The sequence below is a fragment of the Bos indicus genome, chromosome 5, assembly GCF_029378745.1.
Source record: "Bos indicus isolate NIAB-ARS_2022 breed Sahiwal x Tharparkar chromosome 5, NIAB-ARS_B.indTharparkar_mat_pri_1.0, whole genome shotgun sequence".
Taxonomy (NCBI): domain Eukaryota; kingdom Metazoa; phylum Chordata; class Mammalia; order Artiodactyla; family Bovidae; genus Bos; species Bos indicus.
In genome coordinates, this window is record NC_091764.1 from 28,093,768 (window position 1) to 28,116,184 (window position 22,417).

General features: G+C 51.7%; 2 protein-coding genes across 5 annotated transcripts in view; one reads left to right on the top strand and one right to left on the bottom strand.

Annotated features, from left to right (window-relative positions):
• LOC139183088 (WAS/WASL-interacting protein family member 1-like) overlaps window positions 1-15,080 on the bottom strand; it is a 37,488-nt gene extending 22,408 nt beyond the window's left edge. The window contains exons 1-2 of one of the 3 annotated variants that reach the window (XR_011566557.1): window positions 14,938-15,080; window positions 13,581-14,076 (exon numbers count right to left, since the gene is read on the bottom strand). Coding sequence is in view for 1 of the 3 variants with exons in the window: in XM_070789062.1 (XP_070645163.1) it covers window positions 13,581-14,238 (658 nt within the window). In the remaining 2 variants the exon portion in view is untranslated. Of the gene's footprint in view, window positions 1-13,580 lie in introns of all 3 variants that reach the window. The other 2 variants (XR_011566556.1, XM_070789062.1) reach the window with 2 other exon arrangements.
• The window catches only part of FIGNL2 (fidgetin like 2), a 28,815-nt gene continuing 19,789 nt past the window's right edge, over window positions 13,392-22,417 (top strand). Inside the window, exon 1 of one of the 2 annotated variants that reach the window (XM_019960529.2) lies at window positions 13,392-13,604. The gene's annotated coding sequence lies outside the window, so the exon portion shown is untranslated. Of the gene's footprint in view, window positions 13,605-15,068; window positions 17,965-22,417 lie in introns of those variants that run through there. The other variant, XM_070789061.1, reaches the window with a different exon arrangement.

The following is a 22,417-nucleotide window of genomic DNA, read 5'->3' on the forward strand; positions in this document are numbered from 1 at the left end:
CCCAAGAACTGATGCTTTCCAATTGTGGGGAGTGGTGCTGCAGAAGACTCTTGAGAGTCCCTTGGACTGCAAGATCATACCAGTAAGGCCTAAAGGGAATCAATCCTGAATACTCATTGGAAGGACTGATGCTGAAGCTGAAGTTCCAATACTTTGGTCACCTGATGTGAAGAGCCAACGCACTGGAAAAGACCCTGATGCTGGGAAAGATTGAAGGCAAAAGGAGAAAGGGGTGGCAGAGGATGAGATGGTTAGATAGCGTCACCGATTTAATGGACATGAATTTGAGCAAACTCCAGGAGATAGTGGAGGACAGAGGAGCCTGTCTCACTGCAGTCATTGGTGTCCCAAAGAGTCAGACACGACTTAACGACTGAACAAGTTTTCTTAGAACTCCCAATTTACACATGAGGACTCTGAAGCTCCAAGAGAAGGGGTAACTTGCCCATGATCACATAGCTACTTGTTGGCAGAGTCTTTGCTCTTGTCCACCACTGCATTCTGCTTAGAGGCATCTCAAAGTCAACTTAGAACTCTTTTTTATACTCTTCAAATCTACTTCTTATCCCATTTTTTTTTTTTTTTTTTTGCTGTGCTGCACAAGATCCTAGTTCCCTGACAATGGATAGAACCCGGGCCCCCTGCAGTGGAAGTACAGACTGTTAAACATTGGACTGCCAGGGAAGTCCCCTCCCATGTTCCTTAACTTCCCTCTACCAGCTTCCCTCTAACTGGTGAACAGATACTGCAGGTAATCTTTGCCAAAATCCTGAGAAAGAATCCCATCTACACTGTCACCCAAGCCTGAGTCCTTGGTGTAATCAATGATTTACAATTCTGGGAACTACTTCCTAAAGATTTCTGAATTCCGTTCCCACCTCTTCCCCTTGGTTCAGGCCCAGGTAATTCTCAGGCCAGGTGAGGTAAGACAGGAGCCCTTATTGAGCCCTTACTATGTGCCAGGCCCCGTGCTAAGAGCATTCCTGCATTTTCTCTTAATTAATCCTCACCAGAAGTCTGAGAGTGGGTCCTTTGATTGCTAGATCACCATGTTACAACGAGGTGAAGAAAGTCAGGAAATGGTCCAAAGAAACCCCCAGTTGTACTGGGCTCACTAGGATGTTGGGGTGGGGAGGAAACCCCACCAGATGACACAGAGCTCCAAAATCTCTTGCCCTTTTCAGCTGTTCATAGAAGTTCACAGTTTCCTAGACTGGCTCTGTGTCCTGACCTCAGGGTGCTTCTCCCTGCTTTGACAGAGGAGTTGGGCTTCAAGTGACAGAAGACCCAACTTAAATATGCCCTAACCAGTAGGATGCTTGTTTATTTTGTTGCAAAGCAAGACTTAATATATGGGGCTGTTGGCTAATTCAGTGACACAGCAATGTTGTCAAGGAGCTACATTTCCTTCCTTCCTTGTTTGTTTCTTTTTTCATTCTTTACTTCTTTTATTAACTCTACTGAAATTACATGCAGTAGAATGCACATGGCAACCCACTCCAGTGTTCTTGCCTGGAGAATCCCAGGGACACACAGTCGTACACGACTGAAGCGACTTAGCAGCAGCAGCAGCAGAATGCACATTGTAAAAATACAGTTTGATGAGTTTTGACAAATATACACCTGGTAGCCACCATTCCAATCAAGATATAGAACACTGATATCATGCCAGAAAGTTCTCTTGTGTCTACCTGTAGTCCCTTCCTCCCTTATCCTCATAGGTAACCCTTGATCTGATTTCTACCTTCATAGATCAGTCTGATATGTTCTAGACCTTCCTATGAAGGGAATCATATTATATATACTCTTCTGTGTCTGACCCTTTTGCTTCCGACAGTGTTTTGGAGATTCATCCATTGGGTTGTATGTGTCACAGTTTATTTTTATTGCTGAGCAGGATTCCATTCTCTGAATACTGTATTGCATTCTTTTTTCTCTGCCATTTTCATCATGTTGGTTTACGTCCTTGTACCCTAACTTTTCTTAAAATCACAAGATGGCTCTGCAATACTAGATACCACGTACAGACAACAATATTCAGAGTACAAGAAAAGCTGTTTCTCCTTTGGCTTCTGAGAAGTCTTTCCAGAATTCTCCCAAAGAACATCATCCTCTCATACATCATAGGCCAAAATCATGTAAGTCATAGTACATGTCCAGCCTTGTTAAAAATTAATTAATTTGTTTGGCTGCCTTGGGTCTTAATTGCAGCACATGGGATCTTTCATTGTGGTGCAAGGGTAACTTAGTTGCCCCAGGGAATGTGCAATCTAGTTCCTCAACCAAGGATTGAACGCATGTCCCCTGCATTGGAAGGTGGATTCCTTTTTTATTTTTATTTATTTATGTATTTTGGCTGTGCTGGGTCTTTGATGCTGCATGGGCTTTTCTCTAGCGGTGGTGAGTGGGGGCTACTCTCTAGGTGCAGTGCTCAGGCTTCTAACTGCTGTAGCTTCTCTTGTTATGGAGCACAGGCTTGAGGCACACAGGCTAGTAGTTTTGGTACACAGGCTTGGTTGCTCTCTGGCATCTTCCTCGACCCAGGATTGAACCTGTGTCTCCTGCATTAGCAGGCAGATTCTTACCACTGAGCCAGCAGGGAAGCCCAGAAGGTGGATTCTTAACCATTAAATCACCAGGGAATTCCTTACATGTCCGTTCTTAAACCAAACACTGGCAGAGAATAGAATTCCCACAGGTGTCTCAGACTAATCCAGACTCACCCCTGGGGCTGGGGAGGGGCTTGGCCTCCCTAAAGAACCTGGCAGCCCGGTCCCTGAGAAAATACCAAGGCTCTGTTAGCAAGAAATGGGGGGCAATGTTTGTTGGTCAATGATCAGTAGTCTCTGCTTTATCTGATTCTTCAATGTTAACAATTCAGGTTTTGTTCAGGGATCCACCTCTCAAGAATGTAACCCATTTCCAACAAAGGAGTAAACCCAGATGGAGTAAATCCTGATATGTCTGTGTCAGTCCTAGTAATCCTGCCCACCCCCACCCCGCGCGCCAACCCAGCCAGAGATTGGTTTAAGTATGAGAACCATGGAAGACACTGATTGTAGCCACCTAACATCCATTCTTCTGTCTTATTCCTCAATAATAAAGAGCTGCATTTTATTTGGGGTGACACAGTGCTCTGCTGAAAAAATGTTTTTAGTTTTTCTTGTAGCTACATACGGCGTGTGACCAAGTTCTGACCAATACGATGTAAATAGAAATGCTGGTGGAACATCTGAGAAGGTTGCTTACGAGAGCTGATTCTGCTGAGGAACAACCTCTGGTCCTTCATTTTTGCTACTTTTGGTCTACAACATGGATCCAACATGGCCTACAACATGGAACTCCAGCAGCTATTTTGGAACATGAAGTGGATTTGAGAATGAAATCATATGAGATATACTGGGCCTCAGTGATACTGAAACTATAGAGCCAGAACACCAGCACCGTCTATTTTCAGACTTTTTCAATTTATTTATTTTAGGTAGAAGTGGATGTATTCAGATTCAGAGAGAAGCACACTCACAGACAGAGCATGGGCCATCGTAGGGTGAGTGCAGCCAGACTTCTTTTATATGAGAAAGAATAAACTTCAATATTGTTTGAATCACTCTGAATTTTGCCAACATCTACAACTGATGAACATAGGCAATAACGATTTCTGGTTAAAGAGACGAGAGGGAAAATCCTCTGGATGTCTCTGGGAGAAGTTTCTTTGTTCTCAAAAGGAGGTACCTGAGAGGAATAGTTGAGCCCATGAGGGATGATTAGAACTACATTCGGGCATTTTGTGACTTGAGGGGAGCCATCTGGGGACACAACAGAGATGGTGAGGGTGTTGGATATGAAGATGGAAGGAACCTGGGTCCCTGAAGAAGGTGCTGAGTCTCTGAATTAATCAACTCTGGAGTTACCATTTCTCATTTTTATGTAAAATATTGTGTTTGATCAATTCAGAAATGCACATTTGGTCACATTGTGACATTTCTGAAATCAGTATGCACCCTACTATCAGCACCGCCTTAACCCGCTGCCAGCCAGGTAGCAGTTGTGCTTTACAGCTGGACACGTGTCCTAGCTGCACACATACACATTTTGGTGACTTTCCTGCTGTCGTGATTGGACAATCGCAACCCAATGATGTTTCAGTCCATAAACCATATAAGGACTCTCTGGGTTCTGACTGATATCTAGAAATTTTTATCAACTATCTGTCAAGATCATCTGCCAGCATCAAGACTTCCAGAATGAATATTGATGGCTTAAAAGGAAGCCTCAAGGTTAACAGCGGATATGGTAGATAACCTGCAAAACAGTCCCCAATGGTCATCACCTCCTGCTAGTCACACCCCTGTGTAGCTCCTTCCCACAACGTTCTGGTTTGGTCTTTGTGACCGGTTAGCGTAGGGCAGAAATCAGGACACTATGTCACTTTTGATGCTTCTGAACTGTGGTGTTGGAGAAGACTCCTGAGAGTCCCTTGGACTGCAAGGAGATCCAATCAGTCCATTCTGAAGGAGATCAGCCCTGGGATTTCTTTGGAAGGAATGATGCTAAAGCTGAAACTCCAGTACTTTGGCCATCTCATGCAAAGAGTTGACTCATTGGAAAAGACTCTGATGCTGGGAGGGATTGGGGGCAGGAGGAAGAGGGGACGACAGAGGATGAGATGGCTGGATGGCATTACTGACTTGATGGACGTGAGTTTGAGTGAACTCTGGGAGATGGTGATGGACAGGGAGGCCTGGCGTGCTGCAATTCATGGGGTCGCAAAGAGTCGGACACGACGGAGTGACTGAACTGAACTGAATTGATGTCACTTTCAGTATTAGGATATAAAAAGGCTGTGGCTTCTGTCTTGGGTGACTGACTGAGCAGGAAGTAGATTCTGCTGCCCACAGCTTGAGGGCTAGCTTGTAAGACTCTGCCCCAGAAACATCCAGCTAAACCACTCCCAGATTCCTGACCAATAAAAATAACATAATAAATGTTTGTCTCTTTTAACTGCTGAGATTTGGGGTGATTTTTTTTTTTTTACAGAGCAATGAACAATTAATTCAGTGGAGCAGTCTTTTAAGAAATATTGTCTCACCAGTCCTTTAATCTACCCTGATGAGGAGTCCATGTGGAAAAACACTGGCAGCTCAGAGTTGAAAAGTGATTCCAAGAATCAGACTCTGGATGTAATAAACTGAAAGAAATTCATAAGTAATTTATTTCACCCATGTTTTCCTTGTTCAATAGGTGAAAAAGTAATTTATGTTTAAAAGTAGGGACTTCCCTGGTGGTCCAGTGATTAAGAATGTGCCTTCCAATGTAGGGGAAGCAGGTTTGATCCCTGGTCAGGGAACTAAGATCCCACACGTCACGGGACAGGCCCGAGCATCACATCTAGAGAAATCCCATGCACAGCAGCAAAGAATAAAAAAAAGTCAAAAGGAAAAAAAAAAGTGTATTTCCACGTAAGTTCAAAAGGACATTTTAAGTAAATGTAAAATAAAAATTCTAAGTGATAAGAAATCATAGTGTGTGAGTATGTGTGTGTCAGTCATTCAGTCGTGTCCGACTCTTTGCGACCCCATGGACGATAGCTCCCCAGGCTCCTCTGTCCATCCATGGAATTCTCCAGGCAAGAATACTGGAGTGGGTAGCCAGTCCCCTCCTCAGAACATCTTCCTGTCTCAGGGATTGAACCTGCGTCTCCCACACCACAGGCAGATTGTTTACTGTCTGAGCAACCTGGGAGTGAAAGTGGCTCAGTCGTGTCTGACTCTGCGACTCCATGGACTACACAGTCCATGGAATTCTCCAGGCCAGAGTATCGGAGTGGGTAGCCTTTCCCTTCTCTAGGGGATCGAACCCAGGTCTCCCACATTGCAGGCGGAGGATTCTTTACCAGCTGAGCTGCTAGGGAGCAACCCGGGAAGCCCTAAGAAATCATTATGTCAGTTTAATTGGCAGTGCTTTTTCTTTCTAATGGTACATAAAGTAACAGTGCTTCTTAATATCAGTGGCATCTAAATTGGATGAAATATGATCACGTGTTTTGCTTACTGTACAAGCCATTGTGAGGCCAGTTTTCTGGGACTTGCCATTGAGGATTCTAACTCAGCTGTGTAGGACAGGGTTGAGGAGGAAGTGAGTGAGGAGCAGGAGAGAACAGTGTGTGAGGGAGACTAGGAGGAGGCTGGGCAGGGGTCTGTGGTCAACAGCTCTAAAGTATTTACGAGAAACCCATGTTGCTCACTGTTTTAAGTCCTAAGCCTCCAGTGCGTTATTAAGGTCCTAGCAATTGCTGGCTACGTTGGAAATACTTGCATTTCCCAAACAAAAGTAAAGACATGTGACCAGACACAGGAATTTTCCTATATTTAAAATTTTTTAACCCACCGGTACCCCCCCTCCCCCACCCAAAGCCATGCTTTTAGTTTTACAGCTTTAGGGCTCATACAAGGGCAAGTGGAAACATGCCAGACAGAGGCTTCCCTGGGACATAGGTTGCCCCTCATCTCCCAGAGCAGCGGCCAGTTGTTGGGAAAATGTCCAGGGGCCAGAATCTCAACTAGGCAAGAGAGGGGACTGGGGCTAGGAATCCAGATAGCTTTAGAGTTAGGTGTGAATCGCGATTCCTACATCCTTGACGACTCAATCGTTTGTTTCATAAACATCTCACCCTTCCTTGGGAAAGTCGCGTGAGGACTGGGCATCTATCATCAACCCACTTTACAGATTGGAAAGCTGAGGGGAGAGGGTTAGTTTACAGGGTGAAGGACAAACCAAGATTTGAATTCAGGCAGTCTAGCTCCAGAGCCTGTGCCTGTCTCAGTCACTGCCTTAGGGCACTTTAGATCTGCGGGAAATTTAGCAATCGCTGATCCAAACCCTTGATTTTACAGTTGAGGAAGCAGCGGTTTCACAGGGGGTGCAAGCCTTGCCCAAGATCCACCATGAAGCGTGGCTGGGCGAGACCCGGGCTGGGGCACTCTGGATTAGAGCTGGTAAAAGAAGGGGGCGAAGGAGGGGGCTGTAGGCACCCGGCAGCACTGCCCCTCCCCACCTCGCCTCCAGTGCAAAGCACCCCATCTTTCCATTTTGGGAACGGGTTTTACTTGGTGGGAGGAGAGGTGGGGGTGGCCTCGGAAAGCCACTCGGCCTCCTTCATTCTCGGGATTCCCTGAGGGAGCCATTGTCCGGGAGGAATGTTCGGCCGGCAGCCCCGAGGGGGGCGGGGCCTCTCTGCGTGCCCCAGACAAGCCTGCTTTGTGCTCTCCACGCAGGGCCCCTTCTGGCCTTCCAGGTATTTTTCAGGGCTTCCAGGCCAGGTCGCTAAAGGAGGAAGCTATTGGAAAATGCCTGGGCCTTGGGAGAGGCACTGGGCCCTAAAAAGCCAGTCTAGGAGGGCTGCCTGGAGGAGATGTGAGGGCATCACCCAGAGACCTGGGGGTAGTGGCTCCTCAAAGCTGAAAATTTGCATTCCCAGCATCTTATTACTAGAATTTGATCCTAATCGGACACACGCACAAAGCTGAGTGTTACAAGTCAGTTCATCACGCTTTTATTTCCGGGGGAGAAAAAAATCGACAACAGATGAAATTGTTAAATTAATTCTTGCATGTCCAGATGATGGAATATTAAACTGTCATTAAAATTATGTGATATAAACAACAAGGATTAATCATATAGCACAGGGAACTATATTCAGTATCTTGTAATAAACTATAATGGAAGAGAATCAGAAACAATAATATAGATATATACATATATATGTATTGCAGAGTCACTTTGCTGTACACCTGAAACTATCACAATATTGTACATCAACCATACTTCAATAAAAAATTATGTGATATAAATATATGTACAGACAGGAAAAAATACTCAAAATACTTGTTATTGAGAAAAGCAGTTTATAAAATAGTGTCAATCTCTCTATATATATACATATCTAGAAAAATAATCTGCCTTATTCCAAAATCTTACTAGTGGTTTTCTCTGAGTGGTAGGATTAAAGAGTGTTTGATTTTGAAAACAAATTTTTGTTTTGTGCTTCTCTGTATTTTCTAATTCTAAAAGATACTGTAAAAAGATGTTTTGTGTAACTAAAGTAGTGTGTGTATGTTTGTGTGTGTGTGTGATAACTGCCTGCTGCTTAGGCTGGGTTCCCCCCACCGGAGAAGTTTCTCCAGTTCTCAAGGGTAGGCAGGGACAGCTGTTCAAGCGTCAGAAAAAATGAACAGTGAGCATCAGACAGGCAATGTGTCTGAGCCCAGTAATAATAGCAGCAACTTGCTTAGCACTTCACACAGTGCTTCCACATGCACGATCTTATTTGAATGCTACCACAGCCCTCTCAGGACACATCCTTCACCTTTTACAGGTGAGGAGCCAGGCTCCAGCCGCTGAGAGCACCTCCTCAAGTGGGGGAGCTAGGATTGAATCCAGGGTCTCAGATCTCCAGTCACCACATCCCACTGCCTCCCCATGCATGTCCACTTCAGCATCTGCATTTGTTCCTCCACCTGTCCCTCTCCTTCTCTGACTGTGAGTTTCTCTGGTGCACTTAAGAGTGTTATTCAAGTCTCTGTTCCCAGGACTTAATACATGGTAGGCATCAGTACATGCTATGGAATGAACAAATGAATGAACAAACAAACATTCAAACCTGGAGCCCTGGTGAAGTAAGTCTTAGTAGTTCCCAAACCAGTTCTTTGTAGCCTGTGTCTCTTTATACTTGCTGTTCCGTATTTATTTCCTTTTTGTTCTTTAATACTTGCAAAGCCTTTTGGAAAATGGCTGACAGGGAGTGTGTGGGAACAGCTCTTCGTCTGGATCTGAACCAAAGCTTTAAAAAGGCTCCCACTACCCACTACGCAACAGTAACTGGAGGCAGCCACCCTAGAGGCCAAGGGCACAGAGGAGAAGCCCTGGGTGAGCTCTCCTCCCTGCCTGGGGGGAGGGTTTCTATCCAGGACCAGTGCTTGGAAGGGATGGGGCTCCTCTCTTTGAGTACAGACCCTTCCAGACCCCAGACCCAGAGTGGTGGACGTTCCTTCGTTGGAGAGAGGGCTGTGGTTACAGAGGCTGGGCCAATCAGGGAAGGCATCCTGGAGGAGAGACCTGGGAGGCTGGTTTAGTAAGGGGAGAGGCCAGGGCAGAGGGGAGAAAAGCAGGGAACATGCCTGAGCAGTTGGGCGCTGGATGATTTAAGTACAACCAGATGTGCTGGGAATCTCCTGTCAGGCCCAGCCCCAGTGAGGGCAGTGTGGGGGTGGGGGAGATCTCTGGGCCACTTGGATTTCCAGTTCCCCATTCTGCCCTGGATCTGTAAGCTTTAAGGAAGGGAGAAGCCAGTGGAGTTCCAGAGGAGCTGGCATGTGAGAGAGTGAGCCAGGCAGGCTTGGGTGGAGTCTTATGCCTTTGGATAAGGTATAGGAAGGGAAGGGTTCTTCCAGGAAGCAGGATATTTATTGGGCTCAATCCCTGGAACCTAGAAAAAAGGATTAGGAGAGCCCTGGGGTAGGAGTTACCAACTCTGCTGGGAGTAGGGGATAGCTAGGGAAACTTTACAGAAGAGGACATATATAAGTTGGGGTTCTGCAGGATGAATAGGAGTTGCCCAAGCAGAATAGGTGAAATGATACTCCAAGGAGGAAGACTGTGGTTTTAAAATGGTGTGGGTGCTTAGCGAGAGGTTCTGTGGGGGTATATCATAGGGGTAACGTGGTGGGATGACAGTTCAGTTTGGGGTGCTGGCCCAAAGGCCAGGATGGGGGTGGGATGGGTACGCTATTGCTCACAGACCAAATGGCAAAGCCAGAGGAGGTATGAGGATTTTGGAAGTGGGTCCCTGGGTCCCAGGCCTCTGGAGGAAAGGAGGGGACTGATAGCCAGCGCCAGCTCCTCCCCCAAGTCTTAAGTGGTCTGGCACAGAGCTGTGTCTGCTCAGAGGAAAGGGTGCTTTTTCTTATTCTCATGGAAGCTCTTAAGAGCCCTTGGCTAGCTGTGAGGTGGGGATTGGACCCAGACACAGACTGTAGCTCACTAGGAAGGCAAAGTTGGTATAAGCACACAAAGAGTAAGTGAGGGCATGAGCAGGGTTGGGGAGGCACTGGGAACTGGGCCTTGAAGTCTGAACAGCCAGAAAGAGAAGGGTTACGGCTCCACTTGTAGGGGAGTAGCCTGAGCCTAGGGTGAGTGGGGGGTGTGGTAGCTAGCGGGTGTGGTATGCTCTGGGCACACACCCTAGTCCCCCAGCCTGGACACATTTCCTTCCTTTCTTGCTTCTTAGTGACTCCTGAGTGGCCGATCCAGAGGACTACAAAGAGAGGTCTCTCCGCCCTGCCCTTTCCTCTTCCTCTCTTCCATTTCTTTCTCCCTTCCTCCCCCTACCCCCATCCTTCCCCAGGCTCTTTTCTTTCCTTCCTTCTCACCCCACCTGCTCCTCCCTCCCTCTCTGGCTTCTGCATCTTCCCTAACTTTCTTTTCTCCCTTCAAAACCCTTCATGCTGATTCTCCCTGGGCCAGCAGGGGTTGTTTTCCTTGATGTTTTCGGAAAGGCCTTGCAAGTCTCTGGGCCAGGAAGATCACATAGACACACCTCTGCACACATACCCATGTCCCACACCCACACGCACAAGTGCACCCACACGCACACGTGCACAGGCACTCGGCAGCACGCCCAAGCATAGTATCTGCCTCCTCCTTGGATGTCACATGAGCAAAAGAGCTGGGAAAGAATGGAGGGCTCTCTGCAGAGGCCAAGCAGAGCATTACCGTCAACACTACCACTATCATTATCCAATCCATCGCCAGGCACTTGACCTACCCAGGGATGATCACAAGACCAGCCAGAACTCTGTCCTCAGCAGGGGGCTCTTAGGGCACAGATCCCTCGACCTCGACTGGGGACAGTCAGGAGTCCTCAGAGAACAGACCCTCCCCCAAGGCCCCGCCCAGGAGGGCAGACATGATGAAGGGCCATTTGCCAGGATTGAGTATTTGTCAGCCCAGGAGGCTGGATGATGTATTAACAGGACTTTAATGAGCTTGGGGAGGAGGAGCCACACTTCACTGCCTGAGCCTGGTGCGCAGAGGAGTGACCAGATCAACCTCACCCCCATCTACTAACATAAGTCAACCTATGCCTGTTTGCCCATCAGAAACAATTCAGCGCCTCCAAGTTGCAGCCCTTTCCCCCGTCAAGTCTGGTAAAGGCCTCTCGGTATGCTATCTTACTGGGAAGGCCTTCCTGAGGTCTAACCTCATTTTTCATACCAGCTCTGGAGGAATGGGGGAGGGGTGTATGTGAAGGAGAACCCCTTCCCTGCTCCAGGGGAGCACCTTATCAACTCCTTCCTCCACCCTCACTCCTGTCATCCACCCCACCCTGGAGCCTGGAGGAGCATGGCCTCCACTGCCCTAGCAATGCCAGGCTTGGCCTCCCGGTACCAGTGCTGCTGGCACAGCTCATGTGGACATTCCCCTTATGTCAGGGAACATTCCTGCCCCTGACCCTTGGGGACCCTGACAGATAGGGTGGAAAGAGTACAGTTGATTCTAGATCCAACTTTGCTGTGTGACCCCAAGCATGTCTCTTCTCTCTGGTCCTCAGATACCCCATCAGTAAAGAAATTCTCAACAAATTCCTTCTCCCTCTGTTGTCTCGGGATTGTCCCTTCAACTTGGGGTTCAGTTTTCCTACAGCAGCTATGGCTCCATTTCTTCTGCCTTTCCGATTTTGAAGCCAGAGTTTTCAAATGCCCCACCATTCTGACCCTGTGCCAAGGTGTGGTCCTAGGGATGTAGAATAGAGAGGAAGAGAGAGTTCTGGGGTCCGAGAAGATCCTGATTTTGATGAATTCCAGAAACTGCCTGGGTTCTAGTCTTGCTTTCTTCTGTGGGTTGGGAAAAATATAGGAGCCTCCTGGTTTCCCTTAAGGGTACTTAACTCTGGGAGATCAAAACCCAGAGCTACCAGAGAGGGCTGGTGAGACCCCAGAGGAACCACCACTAGCAGAAGGGAAGGGGAGAGTTTAGAATTCTACAAAACACTGAAGACAGAGCACTACCGGGCAGCTGACCTTGTCCAGCTAGTGCTCAGTCAGAGAGGGTGAGCAGTGCCGGAAAGAAACAAAAACATCTCAGAAGACACGACCCGCAGCACTGCCCTTGCGTGGGAGCACAGGCGATCTTGGGACCCGAGGTGCTCAGCATCTCCTAAAGGAGGAAATGTATCTGGAATTTCCAACCTAAGCTTGGATCTCTCTCCTAGAACCTCCTGGGGCAAAGTGGGTTCTGCGGGCTGCTGGGTCTGCAGGTTTCCTTTCCTGTCTGGATCGCTGCTGAAGCCTGGAATCACTGTGTCTGCCAGAATTCTATCCTTGGAGCTGCTGCCCCGGGAGAAGGATGTGCCAGTGGGACGCTAGGTGTTGCCGGCACAGAGTGGACGCTCGCAATGTTTGAATGAATGCACTCATCAATGAACGCCTTTGGACAACTCTTAAGCAGATCACAGGTGCGGGATTCATCCTGCTTGGCTCAGTGTGGCTGCCGTCTTCTGGGGAAAGCCCTCCAGTGAAGCTCACAGTTTAGACATCACATCCCACCCTCCATTGCCCACCTCCTGGGCTCTCGGTCTTCCCCCCGAACCCACCCCACTTGGAGTCCGCGCAGAGCAGTGGACTTGCTGAGCTGCGTGTATGCCACCCACTCTGTGCATCCGGGCTGGCAAAGCCAACAGTTCACCTGGGGCAGGTAGGAGGGTGGGAATGAAAGAGTGAGTCCACCAGGCTTTGGCCGAGAGGCCGAGGCAGTCCAGGCAGTGGGGGTCGAAGGCAGCTAGCGGACGGGGCGGGCCGGGCCTGCTGTTTTCCCCTTTGCCCTTCGACCCAGGAAGCCGCTCACACCCGGCGGACACGCTCGGCCGCCCTACTGCTCTGTCCCGGCCTCCCCCTTCGGGGACCGCTCCCCACCCGGCCCGGCCTCCACCCCACCCCAACTTCCCGCTCCAGCGGCCCAGGAGAGGCGGGGGCGGGCCTGAGAGTGGCGCAAGGACACTCCACACCAAGGGTCATTTGCTCTTTTTTCCCCCTCTGTGGCTAATTTATTTTAGAGCTAGGGGAGGAGAGGGGCGGGGCCAGGCCGGGCTGGTGGAGGGGAGGGGCCCGGCGAGCTTAGGGGAGATGGGGGCGGGGCGGGGGCGAGGAGGGGAGGGCGGGGAAGTGGCCGGGGGTGGAGAGGGCCGGGGAAGGGGCGGGAGTTGGGGGAAGGGAGGGGCACTAGGGGAGGGGAGGAGCAGGGAAAGGGGAGGGGAGCAAAGGCCTGCGAGGGAGGGCGCTGGGGGCGGGCGAGGGGAGGAGGGGGTGGGGGTGGGGGTGGGGGTCCTGCCTGCGGGGGGAGCCGGGGCGGCCCCTTGTCCGGCCACCCCCACTGCCCAGTCCTGCTCCTGCCCGCGGCGGCCGCAGCAGCCGCAGCAGTAGCGGCTCCAGGATGGTGAGCGCCGCTGCCCCCCAGCCCCGGCCTGTCGCCCCCGGCCCGCGCCCCGGCCCCGGGGCCGGACGCCCCCTCAGGCCGCGCACACTCACCTAGGACCCGGCCGGGATGCCGAGGTACGAGGCCGCGGGCCTGGCGGGGGCAGGCACGGGAGCGCGCGGGCGGGCCGAGGTCAGGGGGTGGTGACCGTTCGGTCGGGGTGTCCGGAGCTTTGTCCGCGGGCGCGGGGCAGTGCGAGGGCCGGAGAGGGCGGGGGCTGCGGGTCGCGGGGTTCGACGAGGCGGGGGTCGAAGGGCAAGGCCAGCGAGAGACCCGGGCGGGTGCGTGGGATCTGAGGGTCACTTCCCGGGGGGAGGGGGCGGACAGGGAAGGGGCACTCCTCTCAGCCGCCGACGGGCACCCTCTTCGCCGCCCCCTTTGGTGCGGAGGCTGCAGCAGTAGCGAGCGGCAGGCTCTGGGGGGAGCCTGCGGGATTGAGGGGTGGGGACCCAGAATTTGCGGGTTCGGGTCCCAGAAGGATCCAGTGTCCGGAGCCCGAAGGCCGGCCCGAGGCCCCTCCCACTCCGTCAGGTCTTTGTCCAGCGGCCCCTGTGTGTGAGGGAGGGGGGTGGGGACTGGGTTCCAGGCCCGGAGATTCCCCAGCATCGTGACGGGGCAGTGACAGGAGACTGAGGCCACTTGGGGCCCTGCGTCTCTCACGCCCACCCGCTGCCTTTCTTCTCTTCTGGCCCGGGAGAGCAAAGCCCCCATCTCCGAGTCAGGGAAGCCGCACTTACCTTTACCCCTGGGCTACAGGCTGCTAGGGAGACCCTCTAAGCTCCCGGCTCTCTCTCTAGAGCCCTTTAAACTTCCCCACTCCGAGAGCCCTCTCTTGATCTAAACAGAGATTCCCTTACTAAGGACCCCGCTCTGTAGAAGGTCCTCCGCTAGGGTTGGGCACACAGTAGGTGCGCAGGAAATGTAGGCCTCCTCCTTGGGCCCCTCCCGTCCCGGTGGCCTCTTGGGCGGAGAAGGCCTGGGAAGGGGTCTGCGCGGGGGCGAGTGTAAGCGGCCTGGAGCCTGCGCCCAGCGGCAGCCAGGAGCCCGGAGCGGAGGGGTGGGTGGGCTGTTAAAGGGACGGTCACTAAATCAGGATTAGGCCGTGAGGCTGTCAGGCTGCTAGGCCCTGTCTCCATGGATACCTAATTTGGAGGAGAATAGAGGACGGAAGAATGTTTGCGTTGTCGTCCGCCAGGGCTGCAGAGGCTAAGCGGACTCCAGCCCTCGGTTTGGCAGCAAGGAATGGGGAGCCAGTTCGAACCCCACTCTGGGCTGCGGCGGGGCGGGAGAACTTTTCGGTCTGGGGGCCCAGAGCCTTCCCTGAGGAGTTGCTGGAGTGGGCCAGGTGGTGCGGTGGTCCAGTGAACTCTGACCGTGCACAGGGAGCCCCAGACCCTCCCCGAGTCCAACCTGAACCCCGGTGCATCCTCCTGGGAACGGCCGGGCTGGGGTTCCTCAGAGCCCCCCTCCCGGAGCTCCTAGCCGGGTGCAAACACCGTCCTCCGCTGCTCCGTAGGCGGGGAGGACTGACGCGCTGGGCGGCTCGAGGTTGAGCGCGGCGGCACCTAGGCGCGCGCGGGTACCCGGCGGCTGCCCGAGCCGCGGGGCAGGGGGCGGGGCGGACTTCCTGGGGTGGGCGAGAAAGGGGTGGGGCTTGCCTGCAGGCCTCGCTCCGCCGGGTGACAGGCCTCGTAAATCCCCCTCTCCCATGTTTAACGCCATTTCATTTATTTCCACTCGATTCCTTGGGAGTCCGCAGCAACCACGGCTGTACGGAGCGACCCTTGTGCCCTCCCAGTAATGTCTTCTTGAGGAAAGTTATCTTGGGCCAAAGGGAATTAGCTCTGTGGGGACAGTGGAGTGGCTCCTGGGGGAGGCCCAGTGACCTCCACTTTTCAGGGGGACCCCCATCTCCTCAGGGGATGAGGAGGTCTGAGAGACACATGGATGAGTTTGGTCTCCGAGGGCCTGCGGGGTGTAGGCCCTTTTCTGGCCATGGTGTAAGGGTGGGGTGGGCTGAGAATGAGGTGAGTGGACAAGTCCAGTGCTCCGCCTGGAACGGGGCAGGAGAGGGCCCCGATCCGAGTGTAGTGTTCTCAGAGCCTTGCTCTCGGTCATCCATGGCCGCAGCTTTTTATGGAGCAAAAATCCCCTCCCCTCCCCTGCCTGGGCTGCCGCTTTATTGCAGAGACCTCAGACTCTCCACGCAATTTCACGCCTCTCTGCCTTTGCTCTTGCTGTTCCCTCAGCCAAATGCCTTCCCATTGTCCCTGTCTCTCCACAGCCTCCTCATTCTTCAAGGCCCGACTCGGATGCCACACTTCCCCCATGTAGCCTCCCCCAGAGCCCGCAGCTCTAGGCACTCACTCCTCCCTGCATGTTCTCCTAGCCCTGCACCTGTGCCTCCCTTCAGCCTCGGAGGCTGTGTTGGCACTAGGCTTTGCCTCCAGGAGGCCAGGGGTGGGGCGTATACTTCCCTGCACCCCATCCCCACTGGGCTTGGCACTTTGTAGGTGCTCCATAAATATTTGTTGGTTGAATAAAAGGATTTTCGCCAGGGCAGCCTGCAAACCATGGCCTTCCAGGCAAATAGCTCTGTGCTCCTGGGTGGGTGGAGGTCCCTGGGTGGGTCTCTTCCTCCTCCTCCTGGCTAACCCTCCCCCACCCCCCAAGTCCGGGAGGACTTTGCCCCTTGCTTTCCCCACAGACCAGCATTCTTTCTCTGCCATTATCATCCTGTTAAACAGAGAGGCCAGTCAGGATCCATATGGATCACATTAACAATTGCTTATTATCTGGGCCAGAACTGCCCCCACTCTCCACCCCCGGCTCCTACTGCTGCAGTTGCTGGACCCTTAGGAACCCAGCTTCCCCCTCCCCCGCCATTGGTCAGCCAGGGATTGCAGGGGACAAGCTGATCTCCCTTATCCTCCCTGTGCATTCTATTTAATTTACTTCTTCTTGACTTGGCTGGCTCCTCTACCCGATTTAATGAAAACTAGTTTCCCCATGGGAGCATGGCTCAGTGAAGTTCCAGGGTTGCTGAGGAGAGGGGTGGACCTGAGTTCAGATACACCCTGTGGTCCAGAACACCAAGAGCTTCTGCTTTCCAGTGAACAGAGGCTGTGGGCTCAGTAGGCCCCACAGGACTGACCATGGGGTATGCTGGTGTGTTCTGCCATCTCGCCCTGGGCTGGCCCTGCTCCCTTTTGGGAGCTGGCAGGCTAGCAAGGAAGATGAAGGCAGGAGAGACCCTGCCAGACTGTGTGGGTCCCCACCTTGTGTTTCAGTCGAAGAATCAAGAAATTCAAGAGTGGCTGCTGAGTTAGCCTTGAAAGAGGAGTGGAGTTTCTGTTTAAATGCATATAGCCCAAGAAGGAATGGAAGGGATCTTCAAGATTACCAGGCCCCACCCCAACCAGGCCTGGGTTCACAACTTTTTTTGATTTACAGACCCCCTTAGAAGGACCAACAAAAGCCATCCCCAGAAAAATCCACTTTTATCAATTGACACCAGACTTTGCATTCTGCTTTAAAGGCTCTTGGACCCCCTGAGCCCCTTGGGGTCTGTGCCTCAAGAACCCCTTGCCCTAGTCCAGACGCCCCTGAAGGGCTGAGAGCAGAGTGAGGCCTAGAGCCCAGCATTCTTGCTCTTCACTCTGTGCTTTCTCCATGGCAGGAGGACAGGATGAGCCAAGAGACCAGGGGTATCGGATAGAACTGTTGGGCCCACCTTTGAGTGGAAAAGGTTCACCCTGCCTGGGTCAGGCTATGGGCCAGTCATCTCATCTCTGAGTGTGTCACCTGGAGTGAGGAGGTCCAGGGGTTATTTTGTTTCAGAACCCACTCATCCCAAGGATGAGTGACAGGAGAGTCTAGCTCTTCTCTGAGCATTCTCTTAAGTGTCTTGATGAATCATAGCTAACACATAGAACTTATGTGTATATCTCTTATTCTATATCTCATCTGTGAATTGCAACTAATTATGGCACCCTCCTCATAAGCATTTTTGTGACAGTTAAATGAGGCAGGAGCTATGGGCCTGTGAGGGTCTGGTCAGAAATGCAGTGCTCAGGGTTATACAGATCTTCCTTGACTTATGATAGGGTTATGTCCTGATAAATGCATCGTAAGTTGAAAATATTTTTAGGTCAAAAACACATTTAATACACCTAACCTACTGAACAGGCTTCCCTGGTAGCTCAGATGGTAAAGAATCCACCTGCAACATGGGAGACCTGGATTCAGTCCCTGGGTTTGGAAGATCCCTTGGAGGAGGGCATGACAACCCTCCTTGCCTGGAGAATCCCATGGACAGAGGAGCTTAGTGGGCTACAGTCCATGATGTCTCGAAGAGTTGGACACGACTGAGCGACAGCACAGCACAGCACAGCACAACCTACTGAACATCATGGCTTAGCCTCGCCTACCTTACAGGTGATCAGGAATACTTACGTTAGCCTAAAGTTGGGCAAAATCATCTAACACAAAACGTATTTTATTATAGTGTTCAGTATCTCATGTTAGTTATTGAAGACTGTACTGAAAGTGAAAAACAGAATGGCTTAATGGGTGCAAAATGGTTGTGAGTGTATCACTTGTTTACACTTGAGATGGCATGAATGACTGGGAGCTGCACCTCATTGCCATTGTCTGGCATCACAGGAGAGGATCCTACTGTGTATTACTAATCTGGGAAAATATCAACATCCACAATTCAAAGTATAGTTTCTACTGGATGAATATCACAGCATTGTAAAGTCAAAAAGTTTTAAGTCAAACCATCATGGGTTGGGACTGTCTTTGATTACTACTGATGTTGACATTTTCCTGCTTGAGCCAGTCAAGAAGGGACTGCAATGGAGCCACCCAGGTGCCTTGCTCTCTTTTCCTTTAGTACTGAGGAGGCATGGGCAGTCAGCCTTTGCAGTTCACCCTGGGGACTGGTGGTGGGGTGGACAGTTCTCAGTGAATGGGCACATTAGTCAGTGGCTTCAATCCAGCCTCCATAGGCTCCATCCCCAATTTCTGATGATCATTCTTGCCTCCCACCCAAGAACCCAACCCCTGGGCTGCAGTGATCCTGCCAGTCGTGTCCAACTCTTTGCGACCCCATGGGCTGCGGCACGCCAGGCTTCCCCGTCCATCACCGGCTCCCAGAGCTTGCTCAAACTCATGTCCATCAAGTCAGTGATGCCATCCAACTATCTCATCCTCTGTCGTCCCCTTCTCCTCCTGCCTTCAGTCTTTGCCAGCATCAGGGTCTTTCCCAATGAGTCAGTTCTTTGGGTGACCAGAGTATTGAAGTTTGAGCTTCAGCATCAGTCCTTCCAGTGAATATTCAGGACTGATTTCCCTTAGGATTGACTGGTTTGATCTCCTTGCTGTCCAAAGGACTCTCAAGAGTCTTCTCCAACAGCACAGTTCAAAAGCATCAATTCTTCGGTGCTCAGCCTTCTTTATGGCCCAAGTCTCACATTCATACGTGGCTATTGGCAAAACTATAGCTTTGACCAAACCCTGCCACTAAACAGGTCTAATTGCCTGGACAAGTCACATACTCTGTGTCTCAACATCTTCATTTGCAGAAGGGGAATAAGAACACTGGTGAGTGAGTTTGTAGGTAATAGAGGCCTTGGTTTCACATAGTGTGCTCTTTGCCTCTGAAGTACATGCTTACCTCTGGTGACCTTTTCAGTGACTCGGAACCCATGCAGGGAAACTCCTCCCAGCGTAGGAGGAAGGAGAAAGAGAGGACATGTATGTGAAAGTTCTGGCCCAGGGCAGGGCTTGCCCTGGCCATCTTTGAAGTTCTCTCCAAAGCTGAGTCCAGGCAGTAGGGGGCTCAGGAGTGGGTGAGAGGAGAAGCAGCTTGGCTGCTACCTCTGGAGTCCCTTCAGCTCCCCTCACTGTCTGGGAGACCCAGGCCACCTGACCCCAGCCCGGTGCTGGGATTAATCAATCGCAGATGGAAGGGAAGATATGACAAAGAGACTACATTTTACTTTAACAAACCTGTGTCAAACACCTGCTGGGTCCTGGCACTGTGCCAGGTCCTGGGTGTGTATCAGCCAGGCTCCCAAGGGTGCCCAGCCAGGGCCAGGATTCCTGGGCCCCTGAGACTCCACACACACTCGCCGTGCACCTGAGTGGGGCTATCATGCCTCAAATCTCCCAGAGCTCTCCTCCGCTTCCTGTGTGGCCTGGGAGGAGCAGAGCACGTCTGCAGGCAGCCCTGACCCTGTTCGCTTTGCTGCAGGCCTCTGCATGAAGCCCGGCCACACTCACCATACACTCTGCAGGGCCCTGAGCCAGGCCTGAATACTTTATCTGGGTAGCCATTCATCCAAGACTTCTCTGGTGGCTCAGACGGTAAAGAATCTGCCTGCAATGTGGGAGACTCATGTTTGATCCCTGGGTCAGGAAGATCCCCTGGAGAAGGGAATGTTAACCCACTCCAGTATTCTTGCCTGGAGAATTCCACGGACAGAGGAGCCTGGTGGGCTACGGTCGGTCTATGGGGTTGCAAAGAGTTGGACACGACTGAGTGACTGTCACTCACTCACTCAGTCTTTCCTCCAGTGAGCTCTATTTTTAACGTGATCCCACTTTCAAGGAGGTGACAAGACAGTCAGGGACCAGTGGACAGGCCAAAGGACAGGCTGAGCTTTGAGAGCCATGCTCCTGGTTTTCCCCGCATAGAAGGGAGCGTGGTTGAGCTGGGAGCGGCGGATGGGCCTCAGGATGGGCTGAGGGGAGACTTGGGCAAGAGACCAGTTCCTTCACGGCAGGGCCTTGCATCATCAGCAGACTCCCAGAGAGACTTCTTTTCTCCAGGGGGGCCTTTCATAGGTGACAGAGGTACTAATTTAGTGAGAATTAAAATGGCAACCCATTCCAGTGTTCTTGCCTGGAGAATCCCAGGGATGGTGGAGGCTGGTGGGCTGCCGTCTATGGGGTTGCACAGACTCGGATACAGCTGAAGTGACTTAGCAGCAGCAGCAGCAAGAAACTGGGAGAGTCCACCTGCTGCTGGCTGGCCTACTGGGCTCTTGGATGCTTGAGAGTCTGAGGTGTTTGTTGTTCTTTCAGGCCAGCAGGGGAAAGAAACTAGTGAGATTTGGGTTATACTGAAAAATGACACCTCCCCACCTCATCATGTTCTTCCACACCAACCCGGTCTGCCCAAAGGTTTCTGTCAGGGCAGAGGGGCTCCAGGGAACTCTGGCCATCAGGGGTATCACCCCTCCCATCCATCTCCTCAGAGGGACAATAGCCATTGGTGGCCAATGACACTCATCCCTCTAGGAAGGGGCTCCTTCTCGAAGTGGACTTTGTCTTATGTGTGATGGCCGTTCTCCCATCTCTGTCTTCCACACTGTAGCCCTCTTCAGGCCAGAGTCTCGGGGCCTGAACCCCTTGTTGGGAGAGTAGAAACTGTCTTATAGGGGTAGGGTGGCCAGGAGTTCAGTTTTTGGACTTGCTAGGTTTGCAGTGTCTATTAGACATCTAAGTGGGGATGACCCAGAAAAACTGCAAAGGAGCCCATCAACCTGCCCGGAAGTGCCCCTCCCAATAGACAATCTCTCATGTTGAATGCCTCTACTGATGGTGAGCTCATCACTTTTAGAGAATCCACATGTTATCAGACAGCTAACATTAAGCCCCAAATCTTTCATGGCAAATTCAACTCATTTGAGGATGGTGGGAAGGGGGACAGGAGGGGAGGGGCTGCACAGAGCTGTCACCCAGAGGTGGCTTAGGTATTCAGAAATATTTGATCCCCAGAAGTCTCTCTCCCTCCAAGTAAACACTCCCCATTCCCTAGTCATGGTCTGCTGCAGCTCGCTGCCTACTTCTCTGATCCCTCTCCTTAGGGCTGTAACCAGGGTCTGGGGTTTCAGACCTGCAAGGACTTATTGGTGCCAAAGTAAAGTATGGATAAAGTGTGGGTTTGTGGCTGAATCTGGGGGGGCGATCAAGGGAAGAGGGGCTAAAGAGGGGCAGGGGAGGCTGATGAGGGTGGTGGGAATCAACATACTGTTTCCATAGCTGTTAGATGAGAATAACATCGGCTGCTCAAGTGAGAGGCAGAGCAGCCTCTGCAGATAGACTGCCCTGGAGAGTGGCACCAAGTCCTAGCTTGGTGACCTTGACAAATTAACTGTGCCTCAGTTTCCTCCTCTGGGAATTGTTGTGAGGATTACAGCAGCTAGTGTGCTTCCAGCAGTGCTTGGCTCTTGTCTTGGGATCTCAAACGCACAGACAGGAGTTGCCGTGGTTGTCTGGTCTTTGCCTAGCACCATTCCCCCCACCCCAACTCTTCTTTCTCTCTCTGTTCCTGTGGCCCTGCAGGTGTCGGGGCCACCCCCTTGAGGACAGCCCTGCCCACTCACACCCAGGTAGACCGGCCAGGCTGCATAGCTGGAGTTACTCAGCTTGGCTCCCCCAGGGCTGGGAAGGGAGAAGGAGCAGGCAGAGGCAGCCACTGGGGAATCCAGGGTGGGCTGCCTGGGCCTGCCCCCTTACCACTGCTGGCCAGGCGGTGGGGGCATCTGCTCTCACCGACCCCTATGCAGGAGTGGAGAGGCTATATATGGGGCCCCCAAAGGTGGGGTCACCCAGACTTTAAACTTAAGCTTTTTGGAGGTCACGTGCCACCCAAACTGACTCAAGTCAACTTTGGATCCTAAACCAGGCTGTGGGGAGGAGGTGGGGTTTGACAGGGGGGCCTTTGTCTGCTGGGCTGAGACCCGTGGTCCACGATCCTTGAGAAGTTCATAAATGGAGCTGTATTCTAATGTTATTAGTTCCCTTTGTAGTTCCATGTTTTTAAAATTTCTACCCCCTACAGCTTTATTACGGTATAGTAGACAAAGTAGTCCCATGT